At 38.5% G+C, this 18,979-nt stretch overlaps 1 protein-coding gene across 7 annotated transcripts in view; it reads right to left on the bottom strand.

The window, feature by feature from the left end:
• PIAS2 (protein inhibitor of activated STAT 2) overlaps window positions 1-18,651 on the bottom strand; it is a 130,440-nt gene extending 111,789 nt beyond the window's left edge. For 5 of the 7 annotated variants that reach the window (XR_004677621.1, XM_034995963.1, XM_034995958.1 and 2 more), the window contains exon 1: window positions 18,477-18,650. Coding sequence is in view for 4 of the 7 variants with exons in the window: in XM_034995963.1 (XP_034851854.1) it covers window positions 18,477-18,500 (24 nt within the window). In the remaining 3 variants the exon portion in view is untranslated. Of the gene's footprint in view, window positions 1-3,218; window positions 3,269-5,515; window positions 5,605-18,476 lie in introns of those variants that run through there. The other 2 variants (XM_034995961.1, XM_034995960.1) reach the window with 2 other exon arrangements.
• Between the last annotated feature and the right edge of the window lie 328 nt (window positions 18,652-18,979).

Below are 18,979 nucleotides of genomic sequence, written 5' to 3'. Positions count from 1 at the left end.
ACATAAAACAAGACACAAAAGAACCCTTGAATAAGTTAAGAAATGTATCCTGTTACTAGATAAAAACAGTAAATACTGAAAAGATGTCAATGCCCCTAAATTCTATAAATATAATAAAATTCCAATGAATGACTGAGTTGAGGAGCTTGACAGATTAAAATTTACCATAAAAAATAAAATCTATAGTATGGCAGGTGGTGATGAATACAAAGGACAAAAATAATGGGAGAAAAGGAAACAGAATGAAGAGGTAAAGGATTTGCACTTTTAAAGAGAGAAGGTCTTCCTCAGGAGGTAACTATAAGTAACTGAAGGATTAATAAGACACCCAAAGAATATCTGAGGAAAAGCATTCCAAGACCTCGGATGCAGCAGGTGCAAAAGCCATGAGTAAGAAAGCGTGTCTAACACAGGAGAAGGGAAAGTAAAAAGCCCATCAATGCTGAACCAGAAGAATCTAAGGGAATCTAACATAGCAGAACGATGACCAAAGAAAATGACAAGCCCCGGGGAGGAAAGTGATTAGCTTAAACATTTATTGTATAAAATTATAATATCAAATTTGTAAGGCTAAGAAATGACAGAACAAAACTGTGCGGCAATGGCATGCATGTAAGTTGGCAGAGTGGGAAGCAGTTTAAAGTATCCTGTAAGAAAGGAAAAGATAGTTTTAAACTTACAGACATGTATTAAAATTTCAAGAGAAAATTCAAGAAAACTCCAAGAGTATATGAGAAAACAAAACAATGTAATTTCACACATTTAAATGGCAGAAAACATGAGAAAGAGGGCAGGAAAAAAAATCAGCCCAAAAGGCGGCAAGAAAACAGATGGAGAGACAAAGCACAGAAAAAGTAGGATAGCACAAGATGAAGGAGTAAGGATAAATGCAAATATACTAATAATCCCAACAAATAAAAATGAAATAAACTTTCCAATTAAAACAGCAAAATTAGTGAATATCACCACAGAAACCCACAAACATCAAAAAAATACAGGAATACTAAGAACAACTATACACATGAATTTGGCAATTTATATGAAAAGGGCCAATTCCTTGAAAAATACAAATTAGGAAACTCACACAATATGAAAGAGATCACTTGAATACCCCTTCAACTACTCAGGAAATTTAATTCATAATTTTAAAATTCCCAAAAATTGGGGCACCTGGGTGGCTCAGTTAAGCATCCAACTCTTGATTCTGGCTCAGGTCATGATCTCAGGGTCGTGAGATCAAGCCCCACATGAGGCTCCACACTCAGCATGGAGTCTGCTTGAGATTCTCTCTCCCCCTCCATACCTCCCCCTGCTACCCAAACTAATAAATAAATAAAATCTTCAAAAAAATTAAAAAATAAAACTCCCAAAAAATAAATGATCAGGCCTAAATGGTTTTACTGGAGAGTTCTACCTAAACATTTAAAGAATTAACACCAATCTGATCTAATTTCTTTTATCTAATTTCTTCCAGAAAATAGAAGATGAGAGAATACTTCCAAATTCATTTTATAAAGCTAACATTACCCTGATGGCAAAACTAAACAAAAACAGTATGAAAAATAAGACTACAAACCATTACAAATATAGATGCTAAAACACTTAACAAAATGTTAGCAAACAGAATTTAGTAATATATTAAAAAGAATTATATACCACGACCAGTGAGGTTTATTCCAGGACTACAAGGCTGGTTCAATGTTTGAAATCAATATAGTATACCCCCCTCTTTTTTGTGGTAGTATACCCTTATTAATAGCTAAAAAAAGAAAACCACATGATCATAACAGTCAATGCAGAAAAAGCATTTGACAAACTCAACACCCAGTCACGATAAAAATTCTCAGAAGAACAGCAACAGAGAACGTCCTCAACTTGATAGAAATCACCTACAAAAAAATCTATAGCTCACATTTCACTTAAAAGACTGAGTGCATTAGCTAAGATTGGGAACAAGACAAGTGTGTCAATTCTCACCATATTAATCAGAACAGTGCTGTAAGTTCTGGATAAGGGAAAAGACAAGAGGAAATAAAAGGCATACAGGTTGGAAAGAAAAAAAAAATTTTAAATTGCCTGTATTTGCAGATCCCAAAGTATCTATAAAACGACTCTTAGAACCAATATGAGTTCAGCAAGGTTGCAGGAGACAAGAGCAACACACAAATACCAACCATATCCCTATATACTAACAAAGAACATACGGAAACAAGTTAAAAACATAGTACTATTTATAATCACTCCAAAAAAATGAAAATACATGTTTACGAATATAACAAAACACATACACGACTTGTATACTGAAAACTATAAAAAGTTAATAAAAGAAGTCTAAGAAAATTTAAACGAATGGATTCTCCAATGGCTTTTAACACTCAACAAAGAAACTACATCAATTTTCCCTAAACAGACACAGATTTAACACAATTTCAACCCAAATCCCACTAAGATGTTTTTATATTTAAGATTATTCTAAAATTTATATGGAAAGGCAAAGGAACTAGAAGAGCGAAAACAATTTGGAAAAAACAGAAATTAGTCCATTCCATTTCACAACTTGGCTCTGTAATCAAGACTATGTGGTATTAGCAAAGGTAACACATAGATAGGTCTATGGAACAAAACAGAGAACCCAGAAACAGACCTACACAATATGCCAAAATAGTTTTTGACAAAGGTGCAAAAGTAACTCAATGGAGGAAAGGCTGCTGAAGCAAATTATACATCCAACTATGTCTTACATTTTATACAAAAATTAACTCCAAATGGATCACGAACTTAAATGTTAGAATAAAACTATAAAACTTTCAGGAAAAAACACAGAAGAAAATCTTCAGGAACTAAGGCTAGGCAAAGAGTTTACTTAGACTTGACATTCAAAGCAAAAGCCACAAAAGAAAAAAATAAACACTAGACTTGACCAAAATTAAAAACTTGTGCTCTGCGAGACCCTGTTAAAAATACGAAAAAACAATCAACAGGCTTGGCGACAGTATTTGCAAACCACCTATCCAACAAAGGATGAGTATCTAGAATATATCTAGAACTCTCAAACCCCAACAGAAAAAAAAATCCAATTTAAAAAAGGACAAAAGGCAAGAAGAGACATTTCATCAATAAGGATATAGAGATAAAAAATAAGCACATGAAAATATGTTATCATTAGCCACTACGGGAGTGCAAATTAAAACCTCACTGAGGTATCACCAGATACATACCAGAATGACTAAAATGAAAAACAGTGATAACACCAAATGCTGGCGAGGATGCAGAGAAACTGGATCACTCCATACATTGCTGGTAGGGATGTAAAATGGTACAGCCACTCTGGAAAACAGTTTGGCAGGTTCTTAAAAAAACTATATATACAATAACCATACAACCCAGGAATTGCACTCCTGGGTACTTTTATCCCAGAGAAATGAAAACTTATGTTCACAAAAAAACCTATGCAGAAATCTTAAAGCACTTTTATTCGTAACAGCCCAAAACTCTCAAACAACATGGATGTCTTTCAACAGGTAAATGGTTAAACAAATCCAAACCATGAAATACAACTCAGCAACAAAAAGGGATGAGCTATCAACACATAAAACAACATAAATGAATCTCCAGAGAACGATGTTGAGTGAAAAAAGCCAAGCCCAAAAGGTAACATACTGTATGATTCCACTTATATAACATTCTTGTAAAAGATAAAACCATACAAAGGAAAAACAGATGGCTGGGTCCGAGTTATTAAGGGGATGGGAAGGAAGTGGGTGTGGCATTAAAAATGACAATAAGAAGGATCCTTATAGTGATGAAAATGGTCTATTATCTTGATTGTGTCAATATCCTTGTAGTATTGTTGTGATACTGTTCTATAGTTTTGCAAGATATTACCACTGTGAGAAACTTGGTAGAGAGTACATGAAATGTCTGTACTACTTCTCACAACTGTGAGTAAATTGACAATTTTCTTAATAAAAAGCTTAATTTAAAATTACAAAGACCAAGATTACTAGAGCAGATTAATATTTTTAATCCAATAGCATGATATTCACAAGAGAGAAAACTAAAAGAACACAAAAATGTAGGGGGAAGGAGAATTTTAAAAATCGGGCAAAACTAGTTGACCAAAAGAAAATAGTACAGGTATAATATGAAACAGTAGTGTATAACACAAAGAGCATTCAAAGACATAAAGAGTCAATACAGAGATTAAAAGCTCCAATTCAACAGGAAAATAAAAGCTTAAACTTTCATGTACTAGCAACAATTTAAAATGTATTTTAAAAATTAGTAAAACTACAAAAAAACCTGGGGAAAAAATATTCTTCTAAAAGATTAACATACTTCTGCTCTCTAAAAACATATGGAAAATTTGAACAGAATTAACAAGCCTAACTGCCAGACATATATAAAACTGTGTGCTTATAATTGGAAAATACATTTTCTCTTCCGAGTACAAACAAAAATAAAAACCACAGTCTTAACAGATTTCAAAACCTCACTATCATATGTATCATGCTTCCAAATTACAACACATTTACAAATCAATAACTAAAGAAACTCCCATATGTTTAGAAATAAAAATTTTTAAATAACTCAAATTCACAGTGAAAAACAGAAAAATACGAGTGAAAAATAATGAAAACACTGCACATCAAAACTTGTGTGATGCAGGGAAAACAATGGAGACCTATGTTAAAATGCTGAAAATTAAAAAGCAAGGCATCCAAACTTAAGAAATTAGAGAAAAAATAAAAATAAACCCTCAAAAAAGTATAAAGTAAATAAAGAGCAGAATTAATGAAATGGGGGAAGGGATACATTGAAAAGCATAAAAAAAAAATCAAAATTTGATCTTTGAAAAGTCTTTAAAAAATTGGTAAATTTTTAGTGTTTTTAATACTGATCAAGAGAAAAGGGCATTAAAAGAAGAAAGATAAAACTATAGGTACTACAAAATTAGAGATTAACAACTTAATACCATAAATTCAAGAACATGAATGAAATAAACAACTTCTTATAAATGTATAACCTACCAAAACTGGCTTAAAAATTGAAATATGAACAATCCTATAAGCAAACCAACTGAATCAGTGGTTAAGCAGTGTCCCACAAAGAAAACACCAGTAACAATTTTATTGGGGAATTCTACCAAACACATAAAAGATCATTCTAATCTTACATAAATTCTTCCAGAAAAAGAGTATATTTTTTATAGGTCAATATTACTAATTATTAGAAGCAAAAATCTTAAATTAACTATCTTCAGTTTCAGTCCAATAATGAAAAAAAGAGACAAACCAGGATTGACTTTATGCTTTATGCTTGAAACACACGAATTTCACCCTGTTAACAGGTACAAAAGAAAAACATCATCTTCTCAAAAAATGCAGAGAAGGCTTTTGATAAAATTCAACATCCATTCATGACTTTTTTAAATTAGCAAACTAGTAACAGAAAGGAACATCCTTAACCTGAAAAGATTATCTACAATAAACCTACAGCAAGCATCATACTTAACTGTGAAACTTTGAAAGCATTCCCTTTAAAATCAGGAACAAGATCAGGATGCCCCCATCACCGCTTCTATTCAACATTGTACTGGAGATCCTAGCCAGCACATTAAGACAAGAAAAAGAAAGAAAAAAAAGCATAAGAATTGGAAAGGAGGAAACAGAGAGGTCATTATTCACAGATAGGTCTGTCTACACAAAAAATCCAAAAGAATTCTATAGATAACTTATCACAATTAGGAGTAGAGCAAGGTTATTACACAAAGTCAAAACTGTACTTCTATACACCAGCAAGGTAGAAAGTATAATTATGAAAAGATACCATTTATCATTCGATACAAAAACAAAGTACCTAAAAATACATCTAACATAATATTTGCAATAGCTTAGTTGAAGAAAATTATAAAACTTTATGAAAGACATCGTAAAAGACCTAAGTAAATGGAGATTACAATGTTCATGGTTAAGAAAACTTAGTTCTCTCCAAACTGATTTACAGATTCAATGCATTTCCCATCAAAATCCCAACAGATCATGCATGTTTGTGTCTATTATAACTTAGAAAAATGATTTTTAAATTATGCAAAGGATCAAACAGCCAAGAAGTACCCTGAAGAACTACAAGGCAGAAGGAGTTGGCCTACTTCTTGTCCCTCAATGATTGAGTCGACTGTTTGAGACCAACCTTCCCAATGAAAATTTAAAAACTGAAGGTAATATGAAAAACAACCATTTGAAGACATGAAGCACTATAAAGTCAGCAAGGACCTGAGAGGCCAATGCTGTGGAAAGAAGGGAAGTGTAGAAAATGGAGTCCAACACTTCCATGGAGTCCAACTCCCTGGAAATATCTGCCAATGGGAAAAGGACAGTGGATAGGTTGAGAAGTAAAGATCTTTGAATAGACTTACAGGGCTGGGGAAACGAGAAGATTATTTGCAAAATATAACCTGGAAGACCTGTTATCTGGGATATGTAATGAACTCCTACAAATCAGTATGAAAAAGATAGATGGCAAAAAAATTGGCAAAGCCATGTCACAAAAGATATCCAAATGGCCAATAAACATATTAAAAGGGGCTTAACATCCTTACTCATTAGGAGAATACAAATTAAAACCATTAAACATTCACTAAAATGTTTAAGATTACAAGAGTGGACAAGAAAGAACATGAAGCAACTGGAACTCTTATCATTTTGCTAGTGGAAGAGAATGAACAAATTACAACTACATACCAATGAATCTTGCAAACAAAATTGAGGGAAAAAGTCAGACACAAAAAATATATACATTATACAGCTCCATTTATGTAAGTTTCAAAAAATAGACAAAACTAAGACTACTGTCAAGCCAATACTATCTTTGAGGAGACAGAGATTAGTCACTGGGAGGTAACTCAAGGGGAGTCTCTAGAGTCCTGGTAATGTTCTATTTTCTTCATCTGCATTTGGTTACACTGAAAAAATTTATCCAGATGTATTCTCATGATCCATGTATTTCCTACATGAATACCCTATTATCAATATAAGTTTGTTTTTGTGAAAGTTGTTACAGAGTTGGAGTACCTAAGACAATGTGATGGTGCTGTTAGCCCAGATTAAAAGATCAGAATCCAGAAAGCACAGACAGATCAAATTGTAGAACTATGACAAATTAGCAAGAAAAAGTTTTTTTAAACCTAGTACAAACATGGACAAGAGAACAGAATCTCAGAAGGGTTAAGAAAATGTTAGTAAGCATAATAAAAGATGCTCACCTCCATTACATATTCAAAGGGAAAATTTAAAAACCAACAAGTGAAATTTTTACTCATTGGCAAAAACTTTCAACTTGATAAAAGTATCAGCAAGAAAGCTAAGTAATGAAAACTTCTACATTGTTGGAGAAATCCTCTCAACAATACAATCCTCTTTGGAAAATAATGTGGCATCATCCAGTACTGTTGAAGACGCACATATCCTTAAATCCCAGCAATTCTACTCCTAGAATTTCCACAATGAAACATACAAGTATTTACACTAAATGAAATCAATAAAAATCACAAATAGTGTCAAATTAGTGCAGATTAAGTTTACAGAATTTTTCTTTTTTTGCATTTTCAGAACATTTTGTGTTTCAGAAATTTGAATAAGGAATTTGGGGACCTATAATAGGAAAAAAATGGAAACTACACAAATTTCCAACAAGAGAATGGATAAACTGGTATTCATACAATGGAAAATAAAAAACGATAATTAACAACAACAACAAAAAACCCAAATACAGGATCATTCCATTTGTATAAAATTTTTAAATATATGAAAACTTATACATAAATAAAAATATAATTTTATATTTCTACATTCTGTGGATAAAACCAAGAAAGGGCACCCTGCTGACCTAATGAAATGAACGATTTCTTAACTTACATGATGGCTACATACATGTTTATTTACCTATACCTTACCTGTTATAATCTTCTGTACTTATTAAATAACTTAAATATTAAAAACAAATTTGCGTTATCTGGGATATGTAATGAACTCCTACAAATCAGTATGAAAAAGATAGATGGCCCAATATAAAAATGGGCAAAAAAATTACCAAAGCCAAATACACAAACCACTTGTGTACAAACTACGATTATAATAAGAGAATTGTGCCAAGAGATCTTTTTAAAGGAATTTACTTCCTCGGAGAATTCAAGGTTATTTTTCCCCATAAACTGAGAAGTTGCTATTGAAAGAATAAAGCTTCTATAAACTAAAAATATAATCACTGAACTAAATCCTATAAAAGAGTTTATTAAAGACAAAAATCAAGGAAATCCTCAGATATATACAAATACATGTCAATCTAGAAGTCCAACTTTCACCCCTCAAGTCTCAAAGAAAACAGAAAGGAGGGAAAGAAATTATCAAAGAAATAAAAGATATTCCCCACACCTGAAGAATTTTAGAACTAAAAAGTTACCCCCCTAAGAATGAAAAAAAGGCTTACAACTAGACACATTTCACAAAATACCAAAGATAAAAAGACCACCACAAAGATTTTAAACAAGGTGACTATAAAAGGATAACCATCACATTTGTAATGGAACTCTATTAGCAACACTAGGTGTTTTAAGTTCCTAGGGCAAAGCTTTCAAAATTCAGTAGGAAAAACTGATTACCAATTTATAATTCTGTATCTAAACTTCCAATCAGGAACAAAGGTAAGTCATTTTCAGACACTGAAGAAATCAGACTGTTTATCACCACATGTCCATGGCTAAAACAACTACTCAAGACTATATTCCAGTAATATCAAAAAAGTAATTTAAAAAAGACATGGGAGTCAAGCAAAAGACCTAATCCAGGAATGCAATGTAATCCCAGGATGACAGCTGCACAGCAGATCTAGAAAGCAAGCTGCCCAAATTAGAATAGGAAGGTTAAGAGCTCCAGAAAACCTATCTTCAAGAAAACTTAAATGGTTACCTATGAGAACACATAATATTAAATTTAAAAAATAATTTCCATGAGTTCTCCTCACTCAAGCAGGAAACTTTATTTTATTTCTCCTTTAAAGAGTACAGGTTTAGTAACAGAAGTTCCTCTATAGCTCCAAATGATCTGGTTTCACAGTGACTAAACTAATATTTCTATCAGGATATATACTACAAAGGGCGGTCCAATACTCAATTTCTAGAATCTTCCTATAGAAGCACAGAAAAGTTTAAAAGTGTTAGAAACCATAATATAAATGCTAAAATCTTGACAGCACAATAGAAAATGAAGGCTGGAAGAGTGGAGGTAGGAGAAACAAAGGGAAATGGATGGGTGCTGAATCCTCTCAGAGACTGGGAACTGAAGAGATACTCTCTAAAACTGATAGGTCAAGAGGCAGAAGTTTATTACAAAAAATTAATAACAACTGACCGCAGAATTAGAATTCAGAACAAAAATGAAACTGGTAAAGGAAGGGGCGCCTGGGTGGCTCAGTTGGTTGGGCGACTGCCTTCAGCTCAGGTCATGGTCCTGGAGTCCCGGGATTGAGTCCCGCGTCGGGCTCCCTGCTCGGCGGGGAGCCTGCTTCTCCCTCTGACCCTCCCCCCTCTCATGTGCTCTCTGTCTCTCTCATTCTCTCTGTCTCAGGTGGATAAATAAAATCTTAAAAAAAAAAAAAAGAATTCTTAAAAAAAAAAAAAAGAAACTGGTAGAGGAAGACATAGATGGCCCACAGACACATGAAAAGATGCTCAACATCACTCATCATCAGGAAAATGCAAATCAAAACTACAATTAGGTATCACCTCACACCTCTCAGAATGGCTAAAATCAACAACACAAGAAACAACAGGTGTTGGCAAGTATGTGGCAAAAGGGCACTTGCACTGTCAATGGAAATGCAAACTAGTGCAGCCACTCTGGAAAACAGTATGGAGGTTCCTCAAAAAGTTAAAAATAGAACTAATCTATGATTCATCAATTGTACTAGGTTTTTACCCAAAGAATACAAAAATACTAATTCAAAGGAATATATGCACCCCAGTATTTATAGCAGTATTTATAGCAGCCAAATTACAGAAGCAGCTCAAGTGTCCATCAACAGATGAATGGATAAAGAAGACGTTGTTTGTATGTATGTATATACATAAACACACACACACACACACACAGGAATATTACTCAGCCATAAAAAAGAATGAAATCTTGCCATTTGCAATGACAGGGTTGGAGCTAGAGAGTATATGCTAAGCAAAGTAAGAGAAAGACAAATACCATACGATTTCATTCATATGTGGAATTTAAGAAACAAAATAAACGAGCAAAGGGGAAGAAAGAGAAACTGAGGCAAATCAAGAAACAGACTTTTAACTATAGATAACAAACAGATGGTTACCAGAGGAGAGATGGATGGGGGATGGGTGAACTAGGTGATGGGGATTAAGGTGGGCACTCGTGATGAGCACTGCCTGATGTACAGAAGTGCTGAATCACAATACTGTACGCCTGAAACTAGTATTACCCTGTATCTTAACGGGAATTTAAATTAAAACTTTTTTTTAATTTTAAAGATTTTGTTTATTTGACAGAGAGAGACACAGCGAGAGAGGGAACACAAGGAGGGGGAGTGGGAGAGGGAGAAGCAGGCTTCCCGCCGAGCAGGGAGCCCGACCGATGTGGGGCTTGATCCCAGGACCCTGGGATCATGACTTGAGCCGAAGGCAGACGCTTAACGACTGAGCCACCCAGCCACCCCTACATTAAAACTTTAAAAAAATAAATAATAAAAAATAACTGGTACAAATCAAAATGCTAGGAAAAGTGGAAAACATAATGATCTAAACTTCTTATCTACTAAAGTCAAGCAAAAGACTCTGTTCAGAATTGAAAGAAAAATCAAGATACAGAAAAATATGTGGTGTTTTTGAGTTTGGGAATTAGCCTAAAGAAAAAAAACTAAAAACCACCCAAACATGGTTAAAGGCAGTTATATCAGGAGTGGAATCTACTGGGAAAGAAAAGAAGGGCTTTTATTTTTTTCTTCTGAATTTTCCTGAACCACCTCACAAGTATTGCTTTCATTTGGGAAAAACAATAAGGAATGGAAATAATAAAAATTATTGTTAAAACCATTTTCCAGGGGCTCCTGGGTTGCTCAGTCAGTTAAACTTCCCACTCCTGATTTCGGCTCAGGTCATGATCTCAGGGTCCTGAGAACAGGCCCCTAATGGGGCTCCACTCTCAGCATAGGGCCTGCGTGGGATTCTCTCTCTCCCTCTGCCTCTGCCCCTCCTCCCACTCATGCTTTTGTGTGAGTGCTCTCTCTCAAACACACGCGCTCTCTCTCAAAATAAAGAAATCTTCAAAAACACTTTCCAGATTAGGGCGCCTGGGTGGCTCAGTCAGTTAAGCGTCTGACTTGATTTTGGCTCAGGTAATGATCTCAGGGTCATGGGATTGAGCCTTGTGTCAGGCTCTGCACTGAGCATGGAGTGTGGAGCCTGCTTGGGATTCTCTCTCTCCCCTTCCCTCTGCCCCCCCCCCACTTGTGCACACATGCGCACACTCTTTCAATAAATAAAATATTTTTTTAAAAAACATTTTCCAGGGCGCCTGGGTGGCTCAGTTGGTTAAGTGACTGCCTTCGGCTCAGGTCATGATCCCGGAGTCCTGGGATTGAGTCCCACATCGGGCTCCCGGCTCAGCGGGGAGCCTGCTTCTCCCTCTGACCCTATCCCCTCTCATGCTGTTTCTCTCTCTCTCTCAAATAAATAAATAAATAAAATCGTTAAAAAAAAAATCATTAAAAAAAAAAATAAAAAACATTTTCCAGGTTAAAGAAAAAGTGAAATAATTTGGCCAAGGTCATACAGTCAATAACCATGCATCCCCAAAGCTAATGTCAAAAAAAAAAAAAAAAAAGAGGCAAGAAGGAAAGGAAAGAAAGAAGAAAACAACCTTCTGCAACATAATCAAGAACAGCTTTTATTGACCTATAGGAATAATCAAATGGAGAGCTCTGAATGTCTATGTTAGGTTTATATTGTTCTCTGCAAATTCACAAAAATTCTTATTTGTTTCAAACTGCTTTTCCAAAAAAGTCTAGGGAAAAAAAGCCACATTACCAGGGGTGGGGGTTCAAAGTAAACATTCATAGAGAATAGTTTGGACTATGATACCAACTGATTCCACATATCACTTTTATTTCAACTGTGCAATTTCTTAAATTCAGGTACCTGAATAAAAAGAGACTAGCTATAAGGATAACTCAAGGGAGAATCATCCTTCAACAAATAATGTGGGGAAGTGGATATCCACATGCAAAAGAAGTTCGATCCCTACCTCACACCATAAACAAAAATTAACTCAAAATGGATCAACAACCTAAATGTAAAAACTAGAACTATAAATATAAACCCTTATATGACAACAGACATAAATCTTTATGACACTGGATTAGGCAATGACTTCTTATCAAAATCACAAGCAAGAAAGTAAAAGTTATAAAATTAAACTTTGTCAAAATTAAAAAACTTTTGTGCTTCAAAGCACATTATGGAGAAAGTGAAAAGACAGCCCATAAAAAGGAGTAAACCATATATGTGATAAAGAACTTCAACTTAAAAAAAAAAAAATTAAAAATGGGCAAAAGGTTTGAATAGACATTTTTCCAAAGAAAACACACAAATGGCCAATAAGCACATGCAAAGATGCTCAACATCATTAGTCACCAGGGAAATACAAATCAAAACCACAATGAAATACCACTTTACACCCATGTGGGTGAGGATATGGAGAAATTAGGATTCTTATAACTACTAGTAGGAATGTAAAATGATGTAGCAGTTTGGGGAAAGTTTGGCAGTTCCTCAAACACTTAAACATAGAGTTACCATGTGTACCCAGCAATGCCACCCCTAGATAACTACCCAAAATAACTGAAAACATGTATCCACACACAACTTATACACAGATGAATGTTCATACTAGTCAAAGAGCGCAAACAACCCAAATATACATAAACTCATGAATAAACAAAATGTGGTATACTCCATACAATGGAGTATTATTCAGCCATAAAAAGGAATGAAGCACTGCTATATGCTACAACACGAACCTTGAAAAGGTTATGTTAAATGAGAGGAGCCAGACACAAAAGGCCATGTGTATGATTCTATTTCTATGAAACGTCTAAAACAGACAAATCCACAGACAGAAAGCGGATTACTGGAAGCTGAGGGCTGGATGAAAGAAGGAGGAGTGACGGCTAATGAGTACTGGGTTTCTTTTGGGGTGATGAAAATGTTCTGGAATTAGATGGTGGATGCTTGCACAACTTTGTGAATAGACCAAAACCACTTTAAAAGGCTGAGTTTTATGGCATGTAAATTATATCTCAATAAAAAAATTATTTAAAAAAATAAAGTAGCTAGGATCCAATCCAGAAAAACAAAGGCAGGGGCGCCTGGGTGGCTCAGTCGTTAAACATCTGCCTTCAGCTCAGGTTGTGATCCCAGAGTCCTGGGATCGAGCCCTGCATCGGGCTCCTTGCTCAGCAGGAAGCCTGCTTATCCTTCTCCCACTCCCCCTGCTTGTGTTCCCTCTCTCGCTGTCTCTCTGTCAAATAAATATCTTAAAAAAAAAAAAAAAAAGGCAAAATGCTGAGAAAAAGAGAAACATCTGTATAATGGTGTATTTAGAAAAGTGTCAGCTTTATCAGAAAAGATATTCATGGAGGGAGGCCACAGACCTAAGGAGCAAACAAATGCAAAAGTATCTACTATAGCTAAGAATACATTGGTTTACTATAAAAAATTATCTATTTAAGTTAAATATTGAGTTTTGAATGTGCTTTCATAGACATGATCTCAAGTGAAGTTGTGTCCTGAAATTTTAGTTGTGTCCAACTCATGACTTTGAATCACATGGTAGATTCAGTTGCATCTATCATATCTATTAATCTATTTCCTTGCCCAATAGTTGGGGAGTATAAAGGATGAGGAACTCTAACCTCAAATATGCCATTAACTTTCTATTCTCCCTCTATAGCCTAACAGCACCTGAAGCTACCAGAATGGCAAGTTCTGCTAGGTGTAAAGAACCAAACACTCAAGCCTTCTAGGCAGAAAATCTTCTGTTACAGAATTACTTAAGACTCAGCATAAAAGATCTTCTGCATTTGGTTTGCCAGTATCTATTAAGAAAGTTATGATCACTCACTCTTTCACTAGCCCAAATATGCACTAAGACTGCACACACACTCCCGTTCTCTGACGCACATGGAGATAATAAACTCAATGCACAAAAGGAAGGGGATAAGGAATAGAGGAGAGAGGGAGAGAGAACCTTTAAAGGAAAAAAAAAGAATGTTACTGCAATAGATCCCCCTCCATCTCCACACTTGAGTGGTGAGAAGTAAGGAGAGTGGATTAACCAGGTTAAATAATAGCAGGAACCTTTTTAAGAACTGCCAAAAGACTGCACCAGTAGCCCACAGTATACAATTATGCAACTGGAGGAGAAAGACAAGGGCAAAAAAGCCACTCTGGGGGGTGCCTGGGTAGCTCAGTAGATTAAACGTACCACTCTTAATTTTGGCCCAGGTCATGATCTCAGGGTTGTGAGACTGAGCCCCATGTTGAGCTCTGCACTCATCAGGGAGTCTGCTTGAGATTCTCTCTCCCTCTGCTCCTCCACCCCTCCCCGCCCCTGCACCCCCCCACACCCCCACTCAAATGCAAGCTCACTCTCTAAAATAATCTTAAAAAAAAAAAAAAAAAAAAAAAAAGCCACTCTGGTTGAAGAAGAAATGAGGGACTTCAGAACCCAGACTATTCTGCCTCTGCTCTATCCCTGCGCTTAGCTCTGCTAGAGACTTTCATAAGGAGAAAGGAGGGTGGCAGTGACAGAGGTCGAAGCCATCAGATCTTAAGAGCTTGTCCCAGGTTAATTCACAACTAGTTAATTTGCAAACTAGGTTAATTCAGAAACTTCTACCAACATAAATGCTATAAACAAGCAACCAGTGAATTGAATAATTTCTTCTCTAGCACCTTGAAAGCTTCGAATACGTGATGTGTTATAATCATCCTTGACGGGCACCTGGGAGGCTCATTTGGTTAAGCGACTGCCTTCCGCTCAGGTCATGATCCCAGAGTCCTGGGATCGAGACCCACATTGGGCTCCCAGCTCAGCGGGGAGCCTGCTTCTCCCCTGACCCTCACCCCTCTCATGCGGTTTCTCTCTCTCTCTCAAATAAATAAATAAAATCTAAAAAAAAAAAATCATCCTTGACTACTCAGCCCACAATTTCCATTTACAAAGAACTTGCTCCTTCCTTTCCTCCAATCCATCAAGATAATCTCATGAGTCAGGTTTGTGTGCTAGGACTCTAAACTGGCCATAGATGATTAGAAAAGAAGTGGACCTTCACCTAAGCTCAGCCAGTCAGATCCTCTCTCTCAGAAGAACTAGAAGAAAGGTGTGCTGGTATTCTATTAAAATGAAAGCAGCAAAGTGTAGGGCTGCCATATTCTGCTATGACCGGACAAGACCTCTGGTATTGGCTTACACAGCAGTCTCAAAAACTAAAATCATCTGGCGGCCTCTTAAGGTTCCACGGAAGTTGCCTCATCAAATAACACCCACCCCCACCCTAAGCTTACAAAGCAAAGGCACAGGAGTCACCAAAGCACAGTGAGGATGACCTTTCCCAGAATTCCTGACCTCCAGTACAGGAGATGGCATCACCAGCCAGAAGTGACCTGCTCCGGTTATACATGCCCCTAGGGAGTAGCCCTGAATGATAATGGATAAAGATAATGGAAATCCTCTCAGCAGCAGTATGGACAGCCATATATGTGACATCCAGGTCGGCTATTTCCTCTACTGCCAAGTTAGCCAACAAACTAATGCTGGCCATTTCTTCTGGTCCTTTAATTTACTTGATGATCTCTCTGACCCTCACAGTATATATTCTGAAGCAGAGACCATTTAGAATGCCCTACATGTTTCTTCCTCTTTTTCTCCTTTCTAATTAGATTTTCAGTCAGCTGTCCTGTTTCCCCTCCAGTATTATGTGTCACATAAGAAGGGCACGGGCTATTTATCATCGTTTAGTTCACAGATTGCAGGCTGATGGCTAGCAGCACCACGTGGACCTGAAGGAAACTACACAGAGCAGGATAGCTCAGACTCTGAAAAGCATGGACTCTAAAGCTGGACATGTGAGGTTAAAAATCCCAGGTCTTCCAGCTCAAACTGTGTCCGGTTACTCAAGCTGTCTCAATTTCTTCTGACAATTTCTCCTAACAATTCTATTACAATTGTTGTGAGAATCAAACAGGTATGTGAAGTGCCTAGACCAGAGCCAGGTATGTAATAACCACTTATATTATAATGGATATCTATCATCATCATCATCACTGTTTGAAATGGGGGCAGGGCACGGAGACTGTTCATCTTTAAATGTAGAAGATGCTGCTGAGCAACTAAGGTGAAGACTGAGGTGGATAACTGTTCCAGCATCTACCTGCACACCCTTCCTCTCCTCTGAAAACTCTTCCCAGTCATTCTCTGTTGGGCACCTTATGTGAACTATGCAGGAGGGGCCATCTTCCATCAAGTGTAGGGAGAAGCAAAGACAGCTGATTTACAGAAAGAGATAATGAAGCTGACCCACAAAACAAATTGTAGAGGGCAAGGTGAAAGAGGAGGAAGAAGAGGGAAAGGGGGAAAGGGGGTGGGGAGAGAGAAAGGGGGGGAGTGGAAAAGGGGTTGGGGACAGGTAGACCCAAAGAGAAAAAAGCATCTTTGGTTTCCAACCACTTTGCAGTTCCTAGTTCCACTCGAACTTCAGCACTGACTGCCCTGTCTGCCCTATATTGGTAAATAAATCCTCCCTTTTTATTAAGCTTTGACCAACAACGTTTATAAAAGTCTAATGCAAGTCTTGGAAAAATTTCCATCAACAAAAAACCTTAAAAGAGGATAAATTGTATACAGACGTTACTATGCAAAAATTAAGAGGATATTGTAGGTAAAAAAAACTTTTAACTTCAACCTTCAGTCTCCTCAACCAATCCCTAAACCTAATGCATTCATTTTTACAGCTGAGGCTCAGGCCTGGTTGTTTCAAAGCTCCACAGGTGTTAAAAACTCTACGCTCAGAGATATTAAAACTCCTACACTTACCAATATGAATACCCTTTACGTACTATCATGGTTCTCTGTATAAACTAATATAAGGCGTAAAATGCACTAATGTACTATTGTTTTTGAAACAACAGAAGGGAAAATGGCAGGTATTATGCAAACTGTAACACACTCTCCCTTTAGATCGGAATCACCAATACGTTCTTCTGCTTATGTCCACCTTACCAGCCAGGTGAGCAGCCAACATCCTTCCCGACTCCATCCCTCGCGGAAAAAAACAATAAACACACAAAACTGAATCTTTTACCGGTTCCTCTTCGTTCTCATTCCAAAAAGTAACCTTAACATCATACCTCTGTTATGCAAAAGGAATGCCGTTAATTTCAAGTTCACATTCACCTACACTTTGACTTTTTTTTTTTTTTAAATCAGGGTTTCCGTCCCTAGGTATTCCATTTCTGTCGCCAGTAATTCAGCGATCCATAAAAAATAAAGGCTGCTCGTTTACCACAGGTTAGTTTCAGTTGAGGACTCTGAAGGTTATCAGCCCAGGGAAAAATATCTTTTCCGTTCCACCCCCAGCACACCCATTTTCAAACCTCTACAGTACAAAGATATCAACAATAAAGTTTTGACCTTGTTCTAAGGCTAGAAAGAGAAATGTTTTCCCTCAAGAGCAAAACGAGTTTACAAACCTCATGACAACACGGCCTTTGCGAGTGTCTTACCATGGCACTAAGAAAATATCAAGGTTTAAGGTCGATTATTAAAGGCAGTGCTCCCAAAAGACCACGCTTCTCTCCAAGAGGAAGCACTGGTGGGAGGAAGGGGCCTTTCTCGTGACAGATCTTACTAAACGGTAGCATCAGCCCTAAGAAGAGGATTCCTAAATGCAACTTCACGTTTCACAAAATAGTCTCCCACCAAGTGAGTAACGTGTAGACAGACTTCTGAATCGCCACACACACGTACATCCCATGAAGGTGGAAAAGCAAATCCCGCTTCCCACCTCAGCCCTTACACGAGAAAGTCGGGTCCCCATGAGCCCCTCCCGACGGCGGCCCCCGCCCCACGCCAGGTGCGCGACCCCCCGGCGGGACCCACCGGCAGCTCGCCCGCGCCCCGGGCCTGCCGCCCCCGCGCGGCCCAGGCGTCCTCCGCCGCCTGGCTCCCCTCCCCCGCCCGCGCCCGCCCAGGCGGGCGCCCGCTAGCACTCGGGCCGGGGCTCGCGGCTCCGCCAACCGGTCCCCGCGAAACAAGAAGGTGGCAGCCGGCGACGCTGCGGCTTCCCCGCCTCCCCTCCCCTCCCCCGCGGCCTCCACTCTCCACTCCCGCGCCCCCGCTTACCCTCAACTCCTCGAAATCCGCCATTTTACACCACCCGCGGGCGCCGCCGCCGATGCCGCCACAGCACCCCCTCCCGCTGCCGCCAACGACGCCGCCGCCACCACGGCCGCCGCCGCCGCCTCCAGCACCATCCTGCACTGGGCGCCTCTGAAGACGCCGCGGCCGCCGCCGCCGCTGCCGCTGCCGCCGCCGCCGCCGCCGCCGGACCTGTCACGTGACCGGCGCGGAAGCCCCGCCCCCGGCGCGCGCGGGCTCCGCCCTCCGGCGCCCACCCGGCCCACCCGGCCCACCACCTTCCGCCCACGTCTTCCGCCCCGGCTCGCGGCGCGCTGCGTTCGCCGCGCGTCAGCTCCCGCCCTCTCCCGCGGCCTGCGGGCCTCCCGCACGCCTTCAGGCGCCGAGCCTGTGGCCTTGCCCTCCGCGCCGCGGGGCGCTTCCCTCCCCTGGAAGCGCTGGCGCGGCTGCAGCGTTACCGGGCGGCCTGGAGGAGGGCCTGGCCCGGG

This window comes from Mirounga leonina, unplaced genomic scaffold, assembly GCF_011800145.1.
Source record: "Mirounga leonina isolate KUSES-001 unplaced genomic scaffold, KU_Mleo_1.0 Mir_93, whole genome shotgun sequence".
Lineage (NCBI taxonomy): Eukaryota > Metazoa > Chordata > Mammalia > Carnivora > Phocidae > Mirounga > Mirounga leonina.
Note: the sequence above shows the minus strand (reverse complement) of the source record. Positions and strands in the feature narration are given on the sequence as shown.